We start from the raw sequence: 19,894 nt of genomic DNA, 5'->3' as shown, positions 1-19,894 counted from the left end.
AGATCAACCTGAGCTACAGTGAGACCATCTCCATGTACTTGCCTTTGTGTAAGTAGGTCCTGTTACCTTTTGGGATGGTTTCCAATCACACCAATACTGAATGCCCACCTCTATCCCTCTGTGTTGCACTGTGGATCTACTGTTCTGATTGGCTGTGCTGGACACCACGTGGCCAGGACAGTTGGGATGATGGGAGGCTGTGCAGGATGCCTGGAGTTGTTGTACCAGAGCTGCTCAGCTGATCCTGTGTGCGCTCTCCTTCAGCAGCTGCTCAGCTGGTCCCTGCTGTCTTCCCCTTCAGGTTTCTTGACTTTGCGAGGAGGCTGATGGGAGTGGAAAATCCCTCCACCTGGTTCCTGCTCCTGCTGCTCTGCGCCAGCGCCTCAGTGGATTCCGGCTGGTCTCTTCTTTTCTGGAAGCTCTTAGTCTCTCCTTTTCTGCTGTGATTGGTAATGACTTACACACCTCTTCACTTTTCAGTAGAAGTATTATTTTGCTGTTTTTCTGCTTATTTCCCTCCCTAGGCTGCCTTGGCCTGGCTACTATGTCACTCTCTCACCCGGAAGCCCCTCTACATGTCTGGTAGAGAGCTCACGACAGCATATAAAAGGGGACCAGGTACTTCTGTGTAGCTGATGGCCGTGCACGGGTCCCGTGTTCACAGGCTGCATGGATATGGCCCCCCAACCCCTGCAGGGCATGCAGGCTCCCATGGTAAAGATGCCCCTTCTCCCCCATGAAAGTGTCTGTAGGAAAGCACCCAAAGGTGGGAGGGCTGGCCCTGGCCCTGGCGTTTCTCAGGGAACAAGTCCACCAGCTGCCTGCTATAGGAGACATGTGACCCTCCCTGGCCTCTGATGTGCATGTTGGTTGGTATGTGCTCACAGCTGCCATCCCTTTAGAAAACTGTCCCATGCTGTGGCAAAACCCTCATGGAAGCTATGTTTGCCTCACGCAGCTCACAGCCAATGACCACTGATAGGTATGGAAGCCAGCCTGGCTTTACAGAGGCTTCCTCCTGCCCTTAGGCAGCTGAAATCCTCCTGAAATCTGAGTATGGAAAAGGCCCCTCTTCCATCACCCATGCTGAGTCAGGCTCTTCACGCTACAGGGACTTTAGCCAGATCAATGAAGAAATGAACCTTACACTTGAAGACTGTGGCTGACCCCCAACCATCCTCTCTACCTCCAATTTTGAAGTAGGCATACAGAAATCATCCTCCAACCTAGGGGGTCACAGGGAAGACGTGGCCATCTTTCCTGCTGCTTCCCACGGAAAGCCTGCCTGCAGTAAAGTCAGATAGGGAGGGGGTGGGGCGGGGCAGGACAGAGTGGGGAGCACGCTAGGCACGGGACCTGAGGTGGAAGAAGCCTTGCTCAAACCCAGGCAGAAGCTAGCACAGTGAATTTCTGGTTACCTGAGGAGGTGTGCGACCCCCCTCCCCATCTTATGCTTGAGGTGGCTGCCACTGGGTTTTATCCCCTGTATGGAAGGAGTTCTGATTAGTGAAGAGAAGGGCCTCTGACAGATGTCATCCATGGAGCACAAAGCATTAGACAGGCGGCTTTGGAGCCAGCAATTCAACAAATACTTGGAGAACTGGGTTCCTAGCGCCTCCCCTTGGCAATACTTAGCACTCTGCCAGCCTTTGATCCACGTAATTGCAAGAGGGTAACCAGTGCTCCTGGCATCACATCCTCTAATGACCACATCAAAGAAGGGAGGGGGTGACTGCTCCTTCCTGTCTGGGAGGAAAGTATTTTCCAGGGCCAGCCCCTCTCAACCAATCATCAGACAAGGGCGAAACCAAATATGACCAGAAGGGACTCCTCTTCCTAACCACACTGTGCCAAAACACCCAATCAAATCAGGGTTCTGCTTCCAAGGAAGAAGGGGAACTACTCTGCCAGGCAACCAGTCATGTCTACTGTAAGCCAAGGCCCAGCCCTGGCACTGTGAGCCACTGTTACCCACACTCAAGATGAGGAGGAACTTACACAAAGCAGGGTGTAAGGATCATTTCATTTTCATGTGCAAGACATTTAAACAAGCAACTGTAATTGGTCACAAAACTAAATTCTTTCCTGGGAAATGGTTTTGTTTTGAGACAGGGTATTATTCTAGCCTAGGCTGACCTGGAACTCACTCTGTAGTTTAGGCTAGCCTTAAGTCAAGGCAATCCTTTCCTACCTCAGCCTCCTCCAGTGCTGAGATTAAAGGTCATCACACCCAGCTTAAAACTGTACTTTCTTTTTAAAAAAAAAAAATTTTTTTATGCCGGGTATGGTGGCTCACACTTTTAATCCCAACATTCGGGAGGCAGAGGTAGGAGGATCACTGTGAGTTCAAGGCCACCCTGAGACAACAGAGTGAATTCCAGGTCAGCCTGGACTAGAGTGAGACTCTACCTTAAACCCCCACACACACCAAAAAAAATTATTTTGGGCTGGAGAAGTGGCTTAGAGGTTAAGGCATTTGCCTGCAAAGCCAAGAGACCTTGGTTCAATTCCCCAGGACCCCCTAAGCCAAATGCACAAGGTGGCACATGCGTCTGGAATTTGTTTGCAGTAGCTGGAGGCCCTGGCACACCCACTTTCTGTCTGTCTCTCTCTGTGTGTGTGTGTGCTCTCTCTCTCTCTCTCTCTCTCTCTCTCTCCATATACATATATATGCGCAGGCCTGTGAGGTGCGCGGAAGACATGGCCTGCACCATGCAAGCAGGAATCAGATGGTGAGGAGGGAAGGGAAGGTGATGAACAGAGTCTGAATGTTCATTTATTAACTTTTTATTTTTGAGGAAAGGGCTCATTCCAGCACAGGCTCACCTAGAACTCATGCTGTAGCCCAGGCTAGTCTTGAATTCACAACAATCCTCCTACCTCAGCCTCTGGAGCGCTGAGATTATAGGCACGTGCACCACACCTGACAAAACAAATTAACTTATATAGCATCAATGATGATAAATAAAATTCAGTGTCAGTAGCAAGTGGAAATGAGGGAAAGTAATTACAGGATAATAAACTAAAAAAGGCTTTGGTGACCTCACTGTCTACCATGTTTTAATGTCCCTAACCACAGTTTAGTTTTAAATTTACTACTTCTTAAATTCCCTTACTGGGTGTGGTGGTGAATGCTCGTAATTCTAGCACTTGGGAGGTGGATACAGAAGCATCAGGAGTTCAAGGCCAGCCTTGGCTACATAACCCGTCCCAAGCTAGCCTGGGCTACATGAGAGCCTGATCCAAAAATGAAAAACTAAAAATAGTAAGTATCTGGGCATGGGCATGTAGCTGGGTTGATAGAGCACTTGTCTGGCACACAGTGAGCCCCAGATCTGATCTCCAGCACTGCATAAATCTGGCATGGAAGGAACACCTGGAACACTAGCCCTCAGGTGCTGAAGGTGGGAGGATGAAAAATGCAAGGTCATCCTTAGCTACATTTCAGAGGCCAGCCTGGGATACATGAGACCCTGTCTTAAAAAGAAAAGAAAAGAAAAAAGATAAACTGGGTGTGGTGGCGCACACTTTTAACCCAGCATTCAGGAGGCAGAGGTAGGAAGATCACATGAGTTTGAGGCCAGCCTGAGACTTCATAGTTAATTCCAGGTCAGCCGGGGCTAGTGAAACCACCTACAAAAACAAGTAGGCTAGAGTGGAATGCTCTCAAAGAGTGCAGATCTGACCTGACATTACAAAACAATTTCTTTTCTCCCCCCTCCCCTTCTTGTATGTGCACACACTGCTCTCTTGCTGCTACAAGTGAACTCCAGATGTATGCATTGCTTTCTGCTTCTAGCTTTACATAGGTACTGGGAACTGAGCTCAGGCCAGCAGACTTTGCAAGCAAGCACCTTTAATTACTGGGCCATCTTCCAAGCCCCACAAGAGCCATTTCTCTTTTCCAAACTGTAAAGCCCCAGGGCCCTCTGGCTACAGGATGGTGACTGACCTTAGTGGGTTTGGTCATCAGCATAGTTTAGCAACAGATATCAGTGGGCTTTAAGGGTGATAAGCAGGAGACCACAGAAAGAACTCTTGAGTGATGGATAGACTTCTTGGTGACTTCTGATCAGCACCCTTCCCAGAGACCCAGTGACCCATAATCCCCCATGGTAGGCTGTAGGGAGAAGGAAACAACTGGGACACAAGCCTCTCCAGTGCTCCCTGGTTGGAAGAAGGTACCGGAAGAAATAGTTCCGTGATGGCCTAGAGCACTTACCTAGCGAAACAACGGCCACGCTCTCAGGCAGGAAGTGCAGTCTGTATCGGATGAGCAGATGTACCAGTATGATGCAGATAGCTGGGGAACACAAGACACTTTTTATTGATTTACTTATTTTTCTTTTTCTAGGGTAGGGTTTCACTCTAGCCCAGGCTGGCATGGAATTCACTATCATCTCTGGGTGGTCTCGAACTCACAGTGATCCTCCTACCTCTGCCTTTCAAGTACTGGGATTAAAGGTGTGTGCCACCAAGCCAGAAAGACACTTTAAAAGGCCCAATTCTGAGAGCAGCACCTGGCGTCAGGCAGTGCTATTTCACAGGCAAGTGGCCATGAAACAGTGTCCTTAGATATAGTTCACTCTTCTTTCTTTTTTAGTATTTACTTATTTATTTATTAGAGTGTGAGAGCATGTGCACACGTGAAGGGGGCAGGGAAGATGAGCACTCCAAGGCCTCCAGCCGCTGCAAACAAACTCCAAACGCATGCTCTTCCTTGTGCATCTGGCTTATGTGGATTCTGGGGACTCGAACCTGGGTCATTAGGCTTCACAGGCAAATACCTTAACCACTAAACAATCTCTCCAGCCTTCACTCTTCTTTCTTAAGCAGAAGGGACACTTTGAATTTGGTTTTCCCTGTTTTTTTTTTTTTTTTTTTTTTTGCATTCCAGACAACTTTGTTTTCCAGTGGTTAATGTTTTAAAGTGCAAAACCTTATATAACCATTCAAAATTCTTCAAATTGGGCTGGAGAGATGGCTTAGCGGTTAAGCGCTTGCCTGTGAAGCCTGAGGACCCCGGTTCGAGGCTTGATTCCTCAGGACCCACATTAGCCAGATGCACAAGGGGGCGCACACATCTGGAGTTCGTTTGCAGTGGCTGGAGGCCCTGGTGCGCCCATTCATTCTCAATCTCTCTCTCTGCCTCTTTCTCTCTCTGACTGTGGCTCTCAAATAAATAAAATAATTTTTAAAAAATTCTTCAAATTTTCCTGATTATGAAGAAATGACCCTACTTTCTTCTTTTTGCACACACACACATATATATATATAATTTAGCTCATATATATATCGTATATATATAATTTAGCTTCTATTTTTCTTTAATTTTTATTTATTTGTTTGAAAGAGAAAGAGGCAGAAACAAGAGAGAGGGAATGGGCACATCAGGGCCTCTAGCCACTGCACACAAACTCACTCCAGATGCATGTGCTACCTTGTGCATGTGGCTTACATGGGTACTGGGGAATCAAACCTGGGTCCTTAGGCTAGGCTTTGCAGGCAAGCATCTTCACCATTAAGCCATCCCTGCAGCCAGCTTCTAATTTTTTTTATTAATTTACTGAAAATCTGAAAAGCAGCCAAGCATAAAACTAATTGTATCTCAAATATCCATCAGATCCCCCCCCCAAAAAAAAAAACTATTTAGAACTCTGTAATTGTTGTTACATTAGATTTAAGCAGGCACTCATTTCTTTTTTTCTGCTCCTGGGAATAGAAGCTAGGCCTCTGCATATGACAGGCACATGCTCTACCACTGAGCCACACCCAAGGCCCAAGCATGAATATTGTTGGCTGGAAGGCAAGTGAACAGAAGATTCAGTCCTCTCCTTTAGCCAATTTCAATGTCCCAAAGTTTAATTAACAGACCAGGGAAGTTTCCCTGACCTGAACTCAACACTTTGGAATATATATATATTTGAGGCTTTTGAGACAAAGCCTCATGCAGCTCAAGCTGGTCTCAAACTTGCTATGTAGCTGAGGCGACTCTGAACTCCTGATCCTCCTGCTTGGAGTTTGTAGCCATAAGCCACCACACCCAACTGCTTGGCTCCTTACTAGGCACCTGTAGGTTGGATTCCAGCTCATCAATCACAGTATTACTTAACAGTACACACACACACACACACACACACACACACAAAGAGAAGGTGCATGCTGCTGCTGGCCTGGCACTCATTTGGTAGTTCCTAGGGTGGCCTCATTGCAATTCTCTTGCCTCAGCCTCCCCAGGGCTGCGACTACAGACATGTGCCACCCACCATGCTCAGCTATAAAAATAATTCTTTAAAGAAAATGCTTAAATATCTGCACAGCTCTTAAGGGCACCCTCAGAGGCGGCACTGGCATATGTGATTTTTTCAATTCCACCATAAAGCACCAGGTGGCCAAAGAAAGGAAATACTTGCAAAGTTAGAAATGTCTGCTCTTCATTCTGCACTGTAGCCTGTCAATCTATGATGCAATAGTTTTTCTTTTCAATTCTTTTTTATTAACAACTTCCATGATTATAAAAAATATGCAGCCGGGCGTGGTGGCGCACGCCTTTAATCCCAGCACTCGGGAGGCAGAGGTAGGAGGAGCGCTGTGAGTTCGAGGCCACCCTGAGACTACATAGTGAATTCCAGGTCAGCCTGGGCCAGAGTGAGACCCTACCTCGAAAAACCAAAAAAAAAAAAAATATCCCATGGTAATATCCACCCCCCCACACACACTTTCCCCTTTGAAACTCCATTCTCCATCATATCGCCTCCCCAGCTCAATCAATCTCTTTTATTTTGATGTCATGATATGATGCAATTTTTAAAAAATATTTGGGGGGGGCAGGTAGAGAGAATGGGCACGCTAGGGCCTCCTGCCACTGCATATGAACTCCAGAAACATGCACCACCTTGTGCATCTGGCTTATGTGCGTCCTGGGGAATCAAACCTGAGTCCTTTAGCTTTGCAGGCAAGTTCCTTAACTGCTGAGCCATCTCTCCATCCCTCTAGATGCTTTTTAAAAAAATATTTTGGAGCCAGGTGTGTTAACACACACCTTTAATCCCAGCACTTGGGAGGCAGAGGTAGAAGGATTACCAAGAATTCAAGGCCACTGAGAGTACATAGTGAATTGCAATCTAATCTGAGTTAGAGTAAGACCTTACCTCAAAAAAACAAAATAAAAAAATATTTTGGGGCTGGAGAGATGGCTTAGCAGTTAAGGTGCTTGCCTATGAAGCCTAGGGACCCAGGTTTGATTCTCTAGTACCTACATAAGCCAGATGCACACGGTGGCACATGCATCTGGAGTTGTTTGCAGTTTCTGGAGGCCCTGGTACACCCATTCTGTCCCATTCTCTCTCTCAAATAAATAAATAAAATATTTAAAAAATAATTTGTTATTATAGTCAGTGACCTGAGATGTAGTTCACTTGGTGGAACACTTGCCTAGCATGCACAAAGCCCAGGAGCCCATGCTCAGAACTGCATAAATTAGGTATAACAGTGCCTGCCTATGACCTTCTCAGGAGGCAGGGGCAGGAGGATCAGGAGCTCCTGGTCATCCTTGACCACAGAGGAGTCCAGGGCTGCAACAGATTCTGTCTCAGAAGAAAAACAAAGAGAGAAGGTGTTTATTATAGAAGAGGCTCACCCAAGCATTACAAGAATAAGGGTGGGTGGGAGAGATGGCCATGGTAAATGTGCCCGCCTGCACGCCCCGATGGCCTGGGTTTGATTCCCCAGCACTGTGTACAGCCAGATACAGAGTGGCACTAGAGTCTGAAGCTCATTTCAGGGGCAGGAGGCCTTGGCATGCCCATACTTAATTTTTCTCTCTCAAACAAATATATATAAAGTACTTATTTTTTAAAAGAAATAGGTCTGAAAAGACAAACAGTCAGGGAACATTACTGAGAGCCCTGGTTGTGATGGAGCTCTGACACCCATGGAAAAAGACCTCTTCCAACTCAGCAACGAGAAGTTAACACAACTTCAAACAAAGCAGAGGACTTGGACAATTATCCCAAGTGGTCTGAAGCATAGAAGTGGCGAGAAGACTCTAACATTAGGCAGCAGTAGGGAGGCGCCATCCGACATGGCCGGGAAACCAAGCCACGCACTCCAGGAGCTGAAACTAAAACTACAGGGAAAGTAACAAGCCTCAGGAAGAACAGAGACACCGAAACCTTAAAAGTAACCTTATTCCATCTTCCAATTCCCCTCCTCATCTGTATCCAAGAGGAAGACAAACACCCACCCACATAGAAACCTGTACACAAATGCTCTTAGCGACACTCCTCACAATAACCAGAGCCTGGAAACCACCCAGAGTCCCTCAACTATGGGTGAATAAACAGAGCGAGACACTATACACACAAAGGAATGGATTCTAACACAAGTGACAACACAGGACCTTGACAAGTGACTAAGCTAGCTAGTCACAAAAGGTCACCTCCTGTATGAGTCCACTCACAGGCGTGTTCTGAATGGGAAGTTCCCAGAGGCGAGCAGAGCAGTGACTGCTAGAGGGGGCTGGGGGGGGCTGCTCTCAGCGCTTTCCTGGGTCTGTGGGCTCATTCCGGACTGAGGAAAGCATGGAGAAGGCAGACAGGGAAGGCTGCCTAACACCACTGGTGTCATAAACACTTGAAAGTGGTCTAGATGGGGAATTTGATGTTTGGTTCATGACAATAAAAGTCTGAGGCAGAGCCGGATATGGTGAGGCATGCCTGTTGTACTAGCACTTGGGAGGTGGAGGCAGGAGGATCTCCCTGAGTTCGATACCAGCCTGGGTTACATAGGTTCAGGCTAGTCTGGACTTCAGAGTGATATCCCATCTCTGAAAGGTTAAAAAAAAAAAAAAAAGTCTCAGGAGGGCTGGGAAATGGTTTAGTGGTTAAAGACACTTGTTTGTCAAGCCTTCTGGCCCAGGTTTAATTCCCCAGTACCCAGGTAAAGCCAAATGAACAAAGTGGTGGATGTGTCTGGAATTCAAGATGCTCTGGTGCGACCATATTCATTCATTCATTCATTCATTCATACTCTATCTGCTTGCAAATAAACAAACATAATATATTTTTTAAAAGGTACAAGGAGCAGCTGAGTGTGGTGGCACATGCCTTTAATCCCAGAACTCCGGACGCAGAGGGAGGAGGATTGCTGTGAGTTCGAGACCACCCTGAGACTGCATAGTGAATTTCAGGTCAGCCTGGGCTACAGTGAGACCCTAACTCAAAAAAACAAAATAAATAAATAAAATGTTTTTTTTTTTAAAAAAAAAAAAGATGTATAGCCTGTGGTATTACCATTTTCTGGGAATCTCACCAATTATAAAAATAAATAAATAAATAAAATAAAAAGATGTACAGCGAGGCCAACCTGGACTATACAAGACCCTACCTCAAAACAAATAACACCCAGATGAGGGAGATACAAAACATATTAACATGAAAAGGTCGTAAGACATTCTGCAAAATGAAAAGACAAGTTATAAAGCAGGCCATGGCGGCACACACCTTTACTTTCAGCATTCAGGAGGCTGGTTAGGAGGACTGCTATGCGTTCAAGGCCAGCCTGGACTACACAGGGAGCTCCATGTCAGACTGGGATACAGTGAGACCCTGCCTCAAAAGGGCCTGAGGAGGCCAGAGAGACCACAAGATTTTGAACCCTGGAACCCATAAACAGCTGGAGCCCCTGGGGGTGGAGGTGACAAGCACTGGGGTGAGAGACTCCAGTGCTGAGGAAGCAGGAGAGCAATGGTTAGGACACCTGACATGGAGCTCAGGCCACCATGGGCAAGTGCATGCAATGGCACATGGGAGTTCACAGGTACACACACCAAAGCAAATTAACAGGGTTGGGGAGATGAGTCAGCAGTTGAAGGCACACACCTGTAGAGCCTGATGGCCTGGGTTCAATTCTCCAGTACCCATGTAAAGCCAGATGCACAAAGTGGCACATATGTTTGAAGTTCTCTCCTTCTTTCTCTTTCCCACCAGGGCCTCTTGCCACTGCAAACTCCAGATGCATACCACACTGTAAATCTGGCTTTATCTGAGTACTGGGAAGTTAAACCCTGGCCAGCAGTCTTTGTCAGTAAGTGCCTTCAATTGCTGAGCCATTTCCCTAACCCTCTCTCAAATTAATAAAGAGTAAGGGCTGGAGAGATGGCTTAGCAGTTAAGATGCTTGCCTGCAAAGCCAAAGGACCCAGGCTCGCCTCTCCAGGACGCACATAAGCCAGATGCACAAGGGGGCACATGCATCTGGAGTTCATTTGCAGTAGCTGGAGGCCGTGGCATGCCCATTCTCTCTCTCTCTCTCTACCTGCCTATTTCTGTATCTCTCTCTCAAATAAATATATAAAAATAAAAATAAACTTTTAAAAGAAAGGAAATATTTTTTAAGTAAAATAATAAAAAAAAAACCCTCATATTTTCAATTATTCCTAGGGGAAAAACAGATCAAGGGATGAAAACTTGGGTGTGAATGGAGGAAGGGTACACCATAAGTTATGGGACACATTTAAACAGATGTGTCAGTTTTAGTGACTCTATTAAGTTTAATGGGTCATAAAATGTGTGGACGACAGGAACTGCTCAAACCAATGACTCACCTCACCACTGCTTCCCGAGGAGTCAGAGGTGAGCTGGGGTCAGTGAGAGTCTGCTGATTTCAAGCTTCTGAAAGTCAAAATACACTAGTACCTTTCTAGCATGGGACATGGCATCCTGTGATGGCAGCTATGATTATATGTGACGTCACTAAAATAGTGAGCTGAGGTGGCGAGTGCTCCCGAGCTCCAGAATATGCTCCAGTGCAGCACAGTTCACGTGCAGGCTCTGCACAGTTACTGCTCTGACCCTCTGGGCCTCATCACGTTAGACCCCCCCATTGCACACTCACCTACCAGGTATAACTGACATGCCACATCAGAAGGCCGGCTTGGATCCCAGCACTCCAGAGATAGAGGCAGGAGGAGGATCAGGACTTCCAAGTCATCCTTAGTTACACAGCAACTTCGAAGTCAGTCTGGGCTACACAAGACCCACATCTCAAACAAACAAAAAAAACCTCTGAAAAAGAAAGTGTCGTTTCATTCCACTCAAACAGGCTAATGAGCACACAGTAAGTGGAGATACCAACTCACAAGCTGTCAACCTGGGCATGGAGGTCAGTCGAGTTTGTCATCAGCCAGCACTGCAAAACCCCACCCCCAGCCCCATGAGCATGGACAAGGCGCAGCCCCTTCCTCCTAGAGGGACAGCGAGCTCGGTGCCCTCCAGACAAACTCACCCTACCTGTGCCACACCTTGCAAGTCACCTTCAAAGTGGCCCTGCTTTTTTCTTCACTGAACAAAGGACTACAAAAGGGTTTTGTAGGTGTGCCTTTGATTTTCTCTGACAGAGCTATTTGAGAGCAATGTAAATCAAGTAATACTCTTCAAAGGAGACCTCACCTACTAAAGATTTCTTAATCAGAAAAAGAACTGCTTTTCCTCATGGTAGCCAATTAGAGAAAAAAAGAGCTTTGTCTGTGGCCACACTGCCCTGACCTTTGGCACATGGTAGCCAAAAGAGAGGAAAGTTGGGTCAGGTGTGGTGGTGCGCACCTTTAATCCCAGCACTCAGGGGGCAGAGGTAGGAGGATCACTAAGAGTTTGAGGCCACCCTGAGACTGAATTCCAGGTCAGCCTGGGCTAGAATGAGACTTAACCTCAAAAAAATAAAATAAAATAAAAATAAAAAAAGAAAGAAAGAAAGAAAGAAAGAAAGAAAGAAAGAAAGAAAGAAAGAAAGAAAGAAAAGGAAGTCAAGCACATGTGTGTATCCCATCTCACAGGAGGTGGACACAGGATTCAAAGTTATTTCTGGCTACTAGGGAGTTTGAGGCCAGGTTGGATTACATAAGACCTTGTCTCAAAAAAAAAAAAAAAAAAAAGCAGGAAAGAGAGAGAGGGGGAAGGAAGAAGGGAATGAGAAAGAGACAGAGAGATGAGGGAGGGAGGGAAGGCAGGCAGGTAGGCAAGGTGGCCCACATCAGTAATCTCGGCCCTGGGAAGGCTTAGTCAGCAGGTGGATGGTGTTTGAGATCAGCCAGAGGTACATAGTAATTTCTAGGCCAGCCTGAGTTATATATAAGAGTTTGTCTTTAAAAAACCAAAAGTAGAGCCGGAAGTGGTGGCGCACACCTTTAATCCCAACACTTGGGAGGCAGAGGTAGGAGATCACCATGAGTTCGAGGCCAGCCTGACTACATAGTGAATTCCAGGTCAGCCTGGGCTAGAGTGAGACCCTACCTCAAATAAACAAAAACAACAACAAAAAAGAGTTAAAAATGGTGATGAACACCTGTAATCCTAACACTCAGGAGACAGAGGGAGGATCACAGACAGTTCAAGGACAATGTAGACTACTTGGGAAGACCCAGTCTACCATCTAAGAACTAACCAGGTGGAGCCTGCGTAGCTTCTGAGAGCATATGAAATCAGGCAAGGCCAGGGCGGTGTGGCCACAAAGCACTCTGTTTGAATGGTTCAGTGTGTGCTACCAGAGACGGGACCCAGGGCCTAACACACAGGAGGTAAGTAAGTACTCACTCCCAGCTAGAGCTCAGCCCTCTTTCCACTCTTTTTTCACTAAGTCACAAAAGCTAATCTTGAACTTTTGATCCTTTTGCCTCAGGCTCCTGAACAACTGAGATTACAAGCCTGGACCACCAGGCCCAGCAGGGAAACCCTCCTCTACAATCAATCAATCATTTCTATGTTGAATTCTTTTTTGTATGCATATGTATGTGGTATGCCAGCATGTATGTATACATGTATATGTGTATGTGAGCATGCATGTGGAGACCAGAGGACAACCCTGAGTCTCATTCCATCTCTTTTCCAGACAGTTGAGGCTGGGGTTCACCAAATAGACTAGACTGGCTAACCAGCAAGCTTCAGGGAACTGCCTGTCTTCACCTCCTTAGCACTGGGATTACAGGCATGCACCATCATGCCCAGCATGTATGTAGGTTCTAGGGATCAAACTCAGGCACTCATGATTTCAAAGCAAGCACATTAACAACTGGGCCATCTCCCCAATTCCATGTTAAATGCTTTGAGCATTTGCTGCAGTCTGAATATAAATTTTTTAAATTTATACTTGTTTTCAGAACCTAGTGGGTGGTGGTTTAATTCAGGTGTCTTCCATAAACGTAGGTGTTCTGAATGCTAGGTTCCCAGCCAATGGAGATTTGGGAATTAACACCTTCTGGAGGGAGTGTATTATTGGGGGTGGGCTTATGGGTGTAATAGCCAGTTTCCCCATGCCAGTGTTTGGCACACTCTCCTGTTGCTATCATCCACCTATGTTGGCCAGGGGATGATGTCCACCTTCTGCTTATGCCATCGTTTCCCCCTGCCATCATGGAGCTTCCCCCTCAAGCCTGTAAACCAAAATAAACCTCTTTTTCCCACAAGCTGCTCTTGGTCGGGTGATTTCTACCAGCAATGCAAACCTGACTGCAACCTAGTTCTAATAGACTTGAGAGAAAAACTCAAAACCCAGTTCCAGTCAAGCATGGTAGTACATGCCTCTAATTTCAGCACTTGGGAAGATGAGGGAGGTCAGCCACATTCGCCAAGTGCACACAAACACTATCAGTTCCCACTCAGCTAGCATACAAACACACTCCCCCAGCACACACATGCACCCCAGTCTGCACTCACCTAGCACGAGGAGACTAAAGAAGATGGTCATGCCGCTCGACTGCTCCTCCTGCTGAGCCTGCTCCCCTGTCTGCACGGGAAGGATGGGCTTGGCAGGGGTTGGGAGCACCAGCTTTGTGGTGATGCCCAGGGTGGTGTGGAGGGTGACATTGAAACCATCATGAGTGGCATTGGAGAACCTGGTACAAGACCAAAAGAAAAAAGCAGCAGTCAAACAAAGGAAAAGGGCCCCAAGTGTCAAAACCAACACCTGACACCAGAAAGCAACCTGGCAAAGCTGTAGATCTGTGGACAGCAGGCAGGTCTTGGAGAAAGAGGATGGGGTCCCTGCCTGACCAGCACCTGGGAGGCAGAGGAGTATTGCTGTAAGTTCAAGGCCACCCTGAGACTACATAGTGAATTCCAGGTTAGCTTGGGCTAAGGAAGCTAGAGGAAGACCCTACCTTGAAACCCCCACCCCCTAAAAAAAACTTATTGGGCTGGAGAGATGGGTTTATGGTTAAGGTGCTTGCTTACAAAGCCAAAGGACCCAGGTTCACTTCCCCAGGACCCATATAAGGCAGATGAACAAGGTGACACAGATGTCTGGAGTTTGTTTGCAGTGGCTAAAAGCCCTGGTGTGCCTATTCTCTTTCTCTGCCTCTTTTTCTTTTCTCTCAAATAAATAAAGTTATTTAAAAAAATAAAAATAAGCCGGGCATGATGGTGTACATCTTTAATACCAGCACTTGGGAGGCAGAGGTAGGTGAATCACCATGAGTTTGAGGCCACCCTGAGACTACATAGTTAATTCCAGGTCAGCATGGGCCAGGGTGACACCCAACCTCAAAAAACCAAAATAAATAAATAAAATAATAATGATAATAATAATAAGGGCTGAAGGGACAGCTTAGTGGTTAAGGTGCTTGCCTGCAAAGCTAAAGGACCCAGATTCAATTCCCCAGTACCCAAGTAAGCCAGATGTACAAGGTGGTGCATGCGTCTGGAGTTCGTTTGCAGCAGCTGGAGGCCCTGGTGTGCCCATTCTCTCCCTCTCTTTCTCTCTGCCTCTTTCTGTCAAATAAATAAATTGATAACATATTTTTTAAAAAATAAAGCCTGGCATGGTGGCACACACTTTAATCCTAGCACTTGGGAGGCAGAGGTAGGAGGATTGCTGTGAGTTCAAGGCCACTCTGAAAATACAGAGTGAATTTCAGGTCAGCCTGGGCTAAAGTAAAACCCTACCTCAAAAAACACAAAAACGAAATAAATAAATAAATAAAAATTACGAAGATGTCTGACAATGTGGTTCAGTGGCATAATAGCATGCACAAGACCCTGGATTCAATCTCACCTACCTCCTCCCAGAATGCTGCCTGTTCTTTGAATTTAAAGAGCATATCTGGGGCTGGAGAGATGGCTTAGCGGTTAAGCGCTTGCCTGTGAAGCCTAAGGACCCCAGTTCAAGGCTCGATCCCCCAGGACCCACATTAGCCAGATGCACAAGGGTGTGCACGCATCTGGAGTTCATTTGCACTGGCTGGAAGCCCTGGTGCACCCATTCTCTCTCTCTCCTTTTCCTCCTCTCAGTCTGTTAGTCTCAAATAAAAATAAAAAATAAAAATAAAGAGCATACCTATAATCCCAGCACTTGGGAGGTAGAGGCAAAAGGATCAGAAATACAAGGCCAGGGCTAGAGAGATGGCTTAGTGGCTAAACGCTTGCCTGTGAAGCCTAAAGACCCTGGTTCGATTCCCCAGGACCCATGTAAGCCAGATGCACAAGGTGGCACATGCATCTGGAGTTCATTTGCAGTGTGGCTGGAGGCCCTGGCGCGCCCATTTTGTCTCTCTGTGCTTCTTTCTCTCTATGTCTGTCTGTTGCAAATAAATAAATAAACAACAACAAAAAGAAATACAAAATACAAAAAGAAATACAAAGCCAACCTGGCCACACAACACAGTAGAAGCCAGCCTAGGCTACATGAGACCCTGTCTCAAAAAAAAAAAAAAAAAAGAACTGGGCATGGTGGCACACACCTTTAATCGCAGTACTCAGGACAGGTAGGAGATCACTGTGAGTTCGAGGCCAGCCTGGGACTACAGAGTGAGTTGTAAGTCAGCTTGGACTAGTGTGACACCCTGCCTCAAAGAAAAAAATGAAAAGGTCCGGTGCTGTGGTGCAAGCCTATACTCCCAGCACTCAGGGAGGCTGAGGCAGGAGGATCAATGTGAAGTAGAGGCCAGCCTGGGCTACAGAGTTCCAAAGTGCCAGGTCAGCACTGGCTAGAGTGAAACCCTGCCAAAAAAACAAAACCAAGCCAGGCGTGGTGGCGCACGCCTTTAATCCTAGCACTCGGGAGGCAGAGGTAGGAGGATCAACATGAGTTCAAGGCCACCCTGAGACTACAGAGCTAATTCCAGGTTAGCCTGGACCAAAGTGAGACCCTACCTCAAAAAAACAACAAAAACAAAACAAACAAACAAAAAAACCTTCCATGGGCACAGAGTGGAGGCTCATCATGTCTCCAGGTCCAGTATTATTACCAGAAGCTGTTATTTCCCGGTTACATTCTGTGGAAGGAAGCCAGAGCCCTGTGTACGAGGCAAGCTCTCTACCACTGAGTTCGAACAGCAGCCCTTCTTAGATTACTTCTGCAATCTGAAGAAGTTCCCCGAGTTTGCCCCGTAGAACTGCTCAGAATAACCTTGCCTACCTTACAAAATCTGTCCTGAACGTCAAAAAGCTGTTACCACTCTCTTCTGTTTGTGCAGGGAGAGTCAGTCCACCAGCGCAGCCCTGACACTGACTGTAACTGTGATGACGTAGCTGCTTTTATGAAGGACTATTCATCCCCAGAACCAGGTAGCACGTCTCCTACTTTATAACTTGACCAATATCTATTGGCCAATGGCAGAATCAAACCTAAAACCACTGGGGAGCTTGAGAGATGGTTCAGCAGTTAAGGCACTGGCCTGCAGAGCCTAACAACCAGAGTTCCGCTCCCTAGTACACACATAAAGCCAGATGCACAAAGTGGTGCATGCACCTGGTGTCCATTTCAGTGGCTGGAGGCCCTGGCATGTCCATTCTCTCTTCTATTTCTTTCTGTTTACAAATAAATAAAAGTATTTTTAAATATTTTATTTTTATTTATTTATTTGAGAGAGAGAGAGAATGGGATACCAAGGCCTCCAGCCACTGCAAATAAACTCCAGACACGTGCCACTTTGTGCTTCTGGTTTTATGTGGGTCCTGGAGAATTGACCCCAGGTCCTTAGACTTTGTAGGCAAGTGCCTTAACCACTGAACCATCTCTCCATCCCCTCCCCCACCAGTTTTTTTTTTAATTGGGTTGAAGAGATTGCTTAGTGGTTAAGGCACTTGCCTGCAAAGCCAACGGGCCTCGGTTCGACGATTCGCCAGGACCCACATAAAGCCAGATGCACAAGGTGGTGCATGCATCTGGAGTTTGTTTGCAGTGGCTAGAGACACTATGGCTGGAGACCCATATTCTCTCTCTCTCATATAAACAAATAAATAAAATATGTATTTAAAAAAAAAAACACTGGGGCTCAGTGGCTAAAGGCGCTTGTTTGTAAAGCCTACCAGACCAGGGCTCAATTCTCCAGTACCCACCTAAAACCAGACACACAAAGTGGTACATGCCTCTGAAGTTCATTTGCAGTAGCAAGAGGCCCTGGTGAGCCCATTCTCTGTGTCTCTCTCACAAATACGATTATTAAAAATAAAAAAAAAACACATTGGACTAGGTCACGTGTTATGGCGCACACCTTTAATCTCAGCACTCAGGAGACGAAGAAAGGAAGATGGCTATTAAGTTTGAAACTAGCCTGGGCCAGATGGTGCCCTTTAATAACTGACGACCATCAAGAGTGACACAGGCCCAGAAAAACCTGGAGGGCAAGCCCGTCCGGTCCTCTTCCAGCCTGCATCCCCAACTCTACGCTCCACCGCCCCCCAACCGCCTTTGTCACTCCGAGGCGCCAAACTCTTAAGGCTTCCTGAACTTGTGACCCTCCTTCTGTGCATTCAAGTTTCAGTTCAGATGTCTCTTCCTCCAGTCCGACCCCTCACACTGTTCCACTTCCTCCTGAGTGCCTGGCACGACCTGAAGCCATCTCGCCTGTAGCCTCTCTCGCTAGAATCTGAGCTGCCTGCGGGCAGGCCCTGGGCCGCCTCTTTCGCTAGCACGCGCCCAGGGCCTGAGCAGTCAGCCAACAGTTAGAGAATGAATGAATGAATGAATGAATGAAACGGAGTGGAGACACACACGAAAACGGACGGCCAAGGAGGGGGATGTGATTGGCCAGAAACGGCCGTGAGCTGGGTATCGGGAGGACTTCCCGGAAGAGGAGGCGGGGCGCTTGGTCACCCTCAGATGACCGGAAGTCGGGGAAAGGCCAGTCTGCGGTCGGGGCCTGCGCTGGGCAGCGGGTACCAGCCCGAGCATCCGACTTCGGGGAGACCGCGAGGCCCCTAGGGGGTCCAGAAGGCCCATCCCGCCCTCCTCGCAGGCCCCCACACGGTCAGTGCCAGCCGGGCACGAGGAGCTCCGCCCTGCCGGGTCAGAAGCTTCGCTTGTCACCCGTCGCGGCCCAGCCCTGCCGTTGCCGCCACCCCGGAAAAGCCCACTCACTCCTCTTCCGCCATCTTGTCCCCCATCCGGCCGTGCCTCCGAGACCACCGAGGTCGGAGTCTCGGGGCTAGCGGGGCTCGCAGCGGCTTCCGGCTTCCGGCGGGCGGGGGCGGGGCCTGGCGTCGTCTGGGCGACCCTCTGTCCCTTCGTCTCGGTGGTCCGAGGTGGGGGGGAAGCGCGTAGGAGGACCGTCCCGGCTCTCTGGGCGTTCGGGGTTGCTTCGGGCCACGTGACAGCCTGGCCCTGAGGGAGTCCGCCTATTTCCGGTTACATGGCTGGGAGGATTTGAGGGGAACCCGTGTGAGGTCACTGTGACCCACCCTGAGGCCCGGCACCCTCCAACCACTGTGCTGGAATCCGCTCGGCTGAGAATCCAAGAGGAAGCGTGCTAATCTATCGAGGATATACCAGGGGGCACTTCCGAATCTTTTTACCATTTTAAAAATATTGATACATTTTTATGTTGAGAGAGAGAGAATGGGCGCGTCAGGCCCTCCAGCTACTGAAAACGCACTCCAGATGCCTGTGGCCCCTTGTGCATCTGGCTTACGTGGGTCCTGGAGAGTTGATCCCAGGTTGTCAGGCTTTGCAGGCAAGTGCCTTAACCACTGGACCATCTCTCCAGCCCCAGTGCACATCTTTTTTTTTTTTTTTTAACTTATTTATTTATTTGAGAGAGGAAGAGGCAGATAGAGAGAATGGGCGCGCCAGGGCATCCAGCCACTGCAAACGAACTCCAGACGCGTGCGCCCCCTTGAGCATCCCGAGGCTTCACAGACAAACTCCTTAACCGCTAAGCCATTCCCAACCCTCCCACCCCCAGTGCATGTCTTAAATGTTGGCTTTGGGGCTGGAGGGATGGCTTAACGGATCCCGTTTTGATTCTCCAGGACCCACGTAAGCCAGATGCACGAGGGGCCACATGCATCTGGAGTGCGTTTGCAGCGGCTGGAGGCCCTGGCGAGCCCATTTCTCTCTCTCTTTCAAATAAATAAACAAATAAATAATATATTTTTGTAAAATGTTAGTTTTGGGATGGAGAGATGGCTTAGCGGTTAAGGCGCTTGCCTTGCAAAGCCAAAGGACTTCGTTTAGATTCCCCAGTATACACCTAAGCAGATGCACAAGGGGGCGCATGTATCTGGAGTTCGTTTGCAGCGGTTGGAAGCCCTGGTGCGCCCATTCTCTCTCTCTCTTTCCCTCTCTCAATTTAAATAAATAAAATAATGTTAGTTTTGAATGTATCTAGTGTAAAAATGGACTGGGGCGATACCTGAATGGGTAAATCGCTTAACTGCCCAAGCATGAGGATCTGAGTTCAGATCTTCAACATCTATTTAAGATGCTAGGTGTGGCCACCCATGGTGATCCTCACCTTCAATCCCAGCACTCGGGAGGCAGAAGTAAGAGGATTTCTGTGAGTTGGAGGCCAGCATGGGACTACAGAATGAATTCCAGGTCAGCCTGGGCTAGAGTGCGATCCTGCCTCTGAAAAGACAAAAAATAAAATGCCAGGTGTGATGCCTCTCTGTTCTGTAACCCCA

General features: G+C 47.6%; 1 protein-coding gene and 1 non-coding gene across 2 annotated transcripts in view; both read right to left on the bottom strand.

The window, feature by feature from the left end:
• Positions 1-18,464, bottom strand: part of Slc9a8 (solute carrier family 9 member A8) — a 64,528-nt gene extending 46,064 nt beyond the window's left edge. The window contains exons 1-3 of the mRNA XM_004663870.2: positions 18,351-18,464; positions 13,709-13,887; positions 4,223-4,303 (exon numbers count right to left, since the gene is read on the bottom strand). Of these exons, the coding sequence (XP_004663927.2) occupies positions 4,223-4,303; positions 13,709-13,887; positions 18,351-18,376 (286 nt within the window). The 5' untranslated portion in view covers positions 18,377-18,464. The remainder of the gene's footprint in view (positions 1-4,222; positions 4,304-13,708; positions 13,888-18,350) is intronic.
• LOC123463212 lies at positions 5,791-5,912 on the bottom strand. Its single transcript, XR_006638803.1, has one exon. It is a non-coding gene; the product is annotated as a small nucleolar RNA SNORA36 family (small nucleolar RNA).
• Positions 18,465-19,894: the final 1,430 nt, after the last annotated feature.

This window comes from Jaculus jaculus, chromosome 8 (assembly GCF_020740685.1).
Source record: "Jaculus jaculus isolate mJacJac1 chromosome 8, mJacJac1.mat.Y.cur, whole genome shotgun sequence".
In the NCBI taxonomy this organism is placed as follows: domain Eukaryota; kingdom Metazoa; phylum Chordata; class Mammalia; order Rodentia; family Dipodidae; genus Jaculus; species Jaculus jaculus.
The sequence above is the reverse complement of the archived record's forward strand: the minus strand, read 5'-3'. Positions and strand labels throughout refer to the sequence as shown.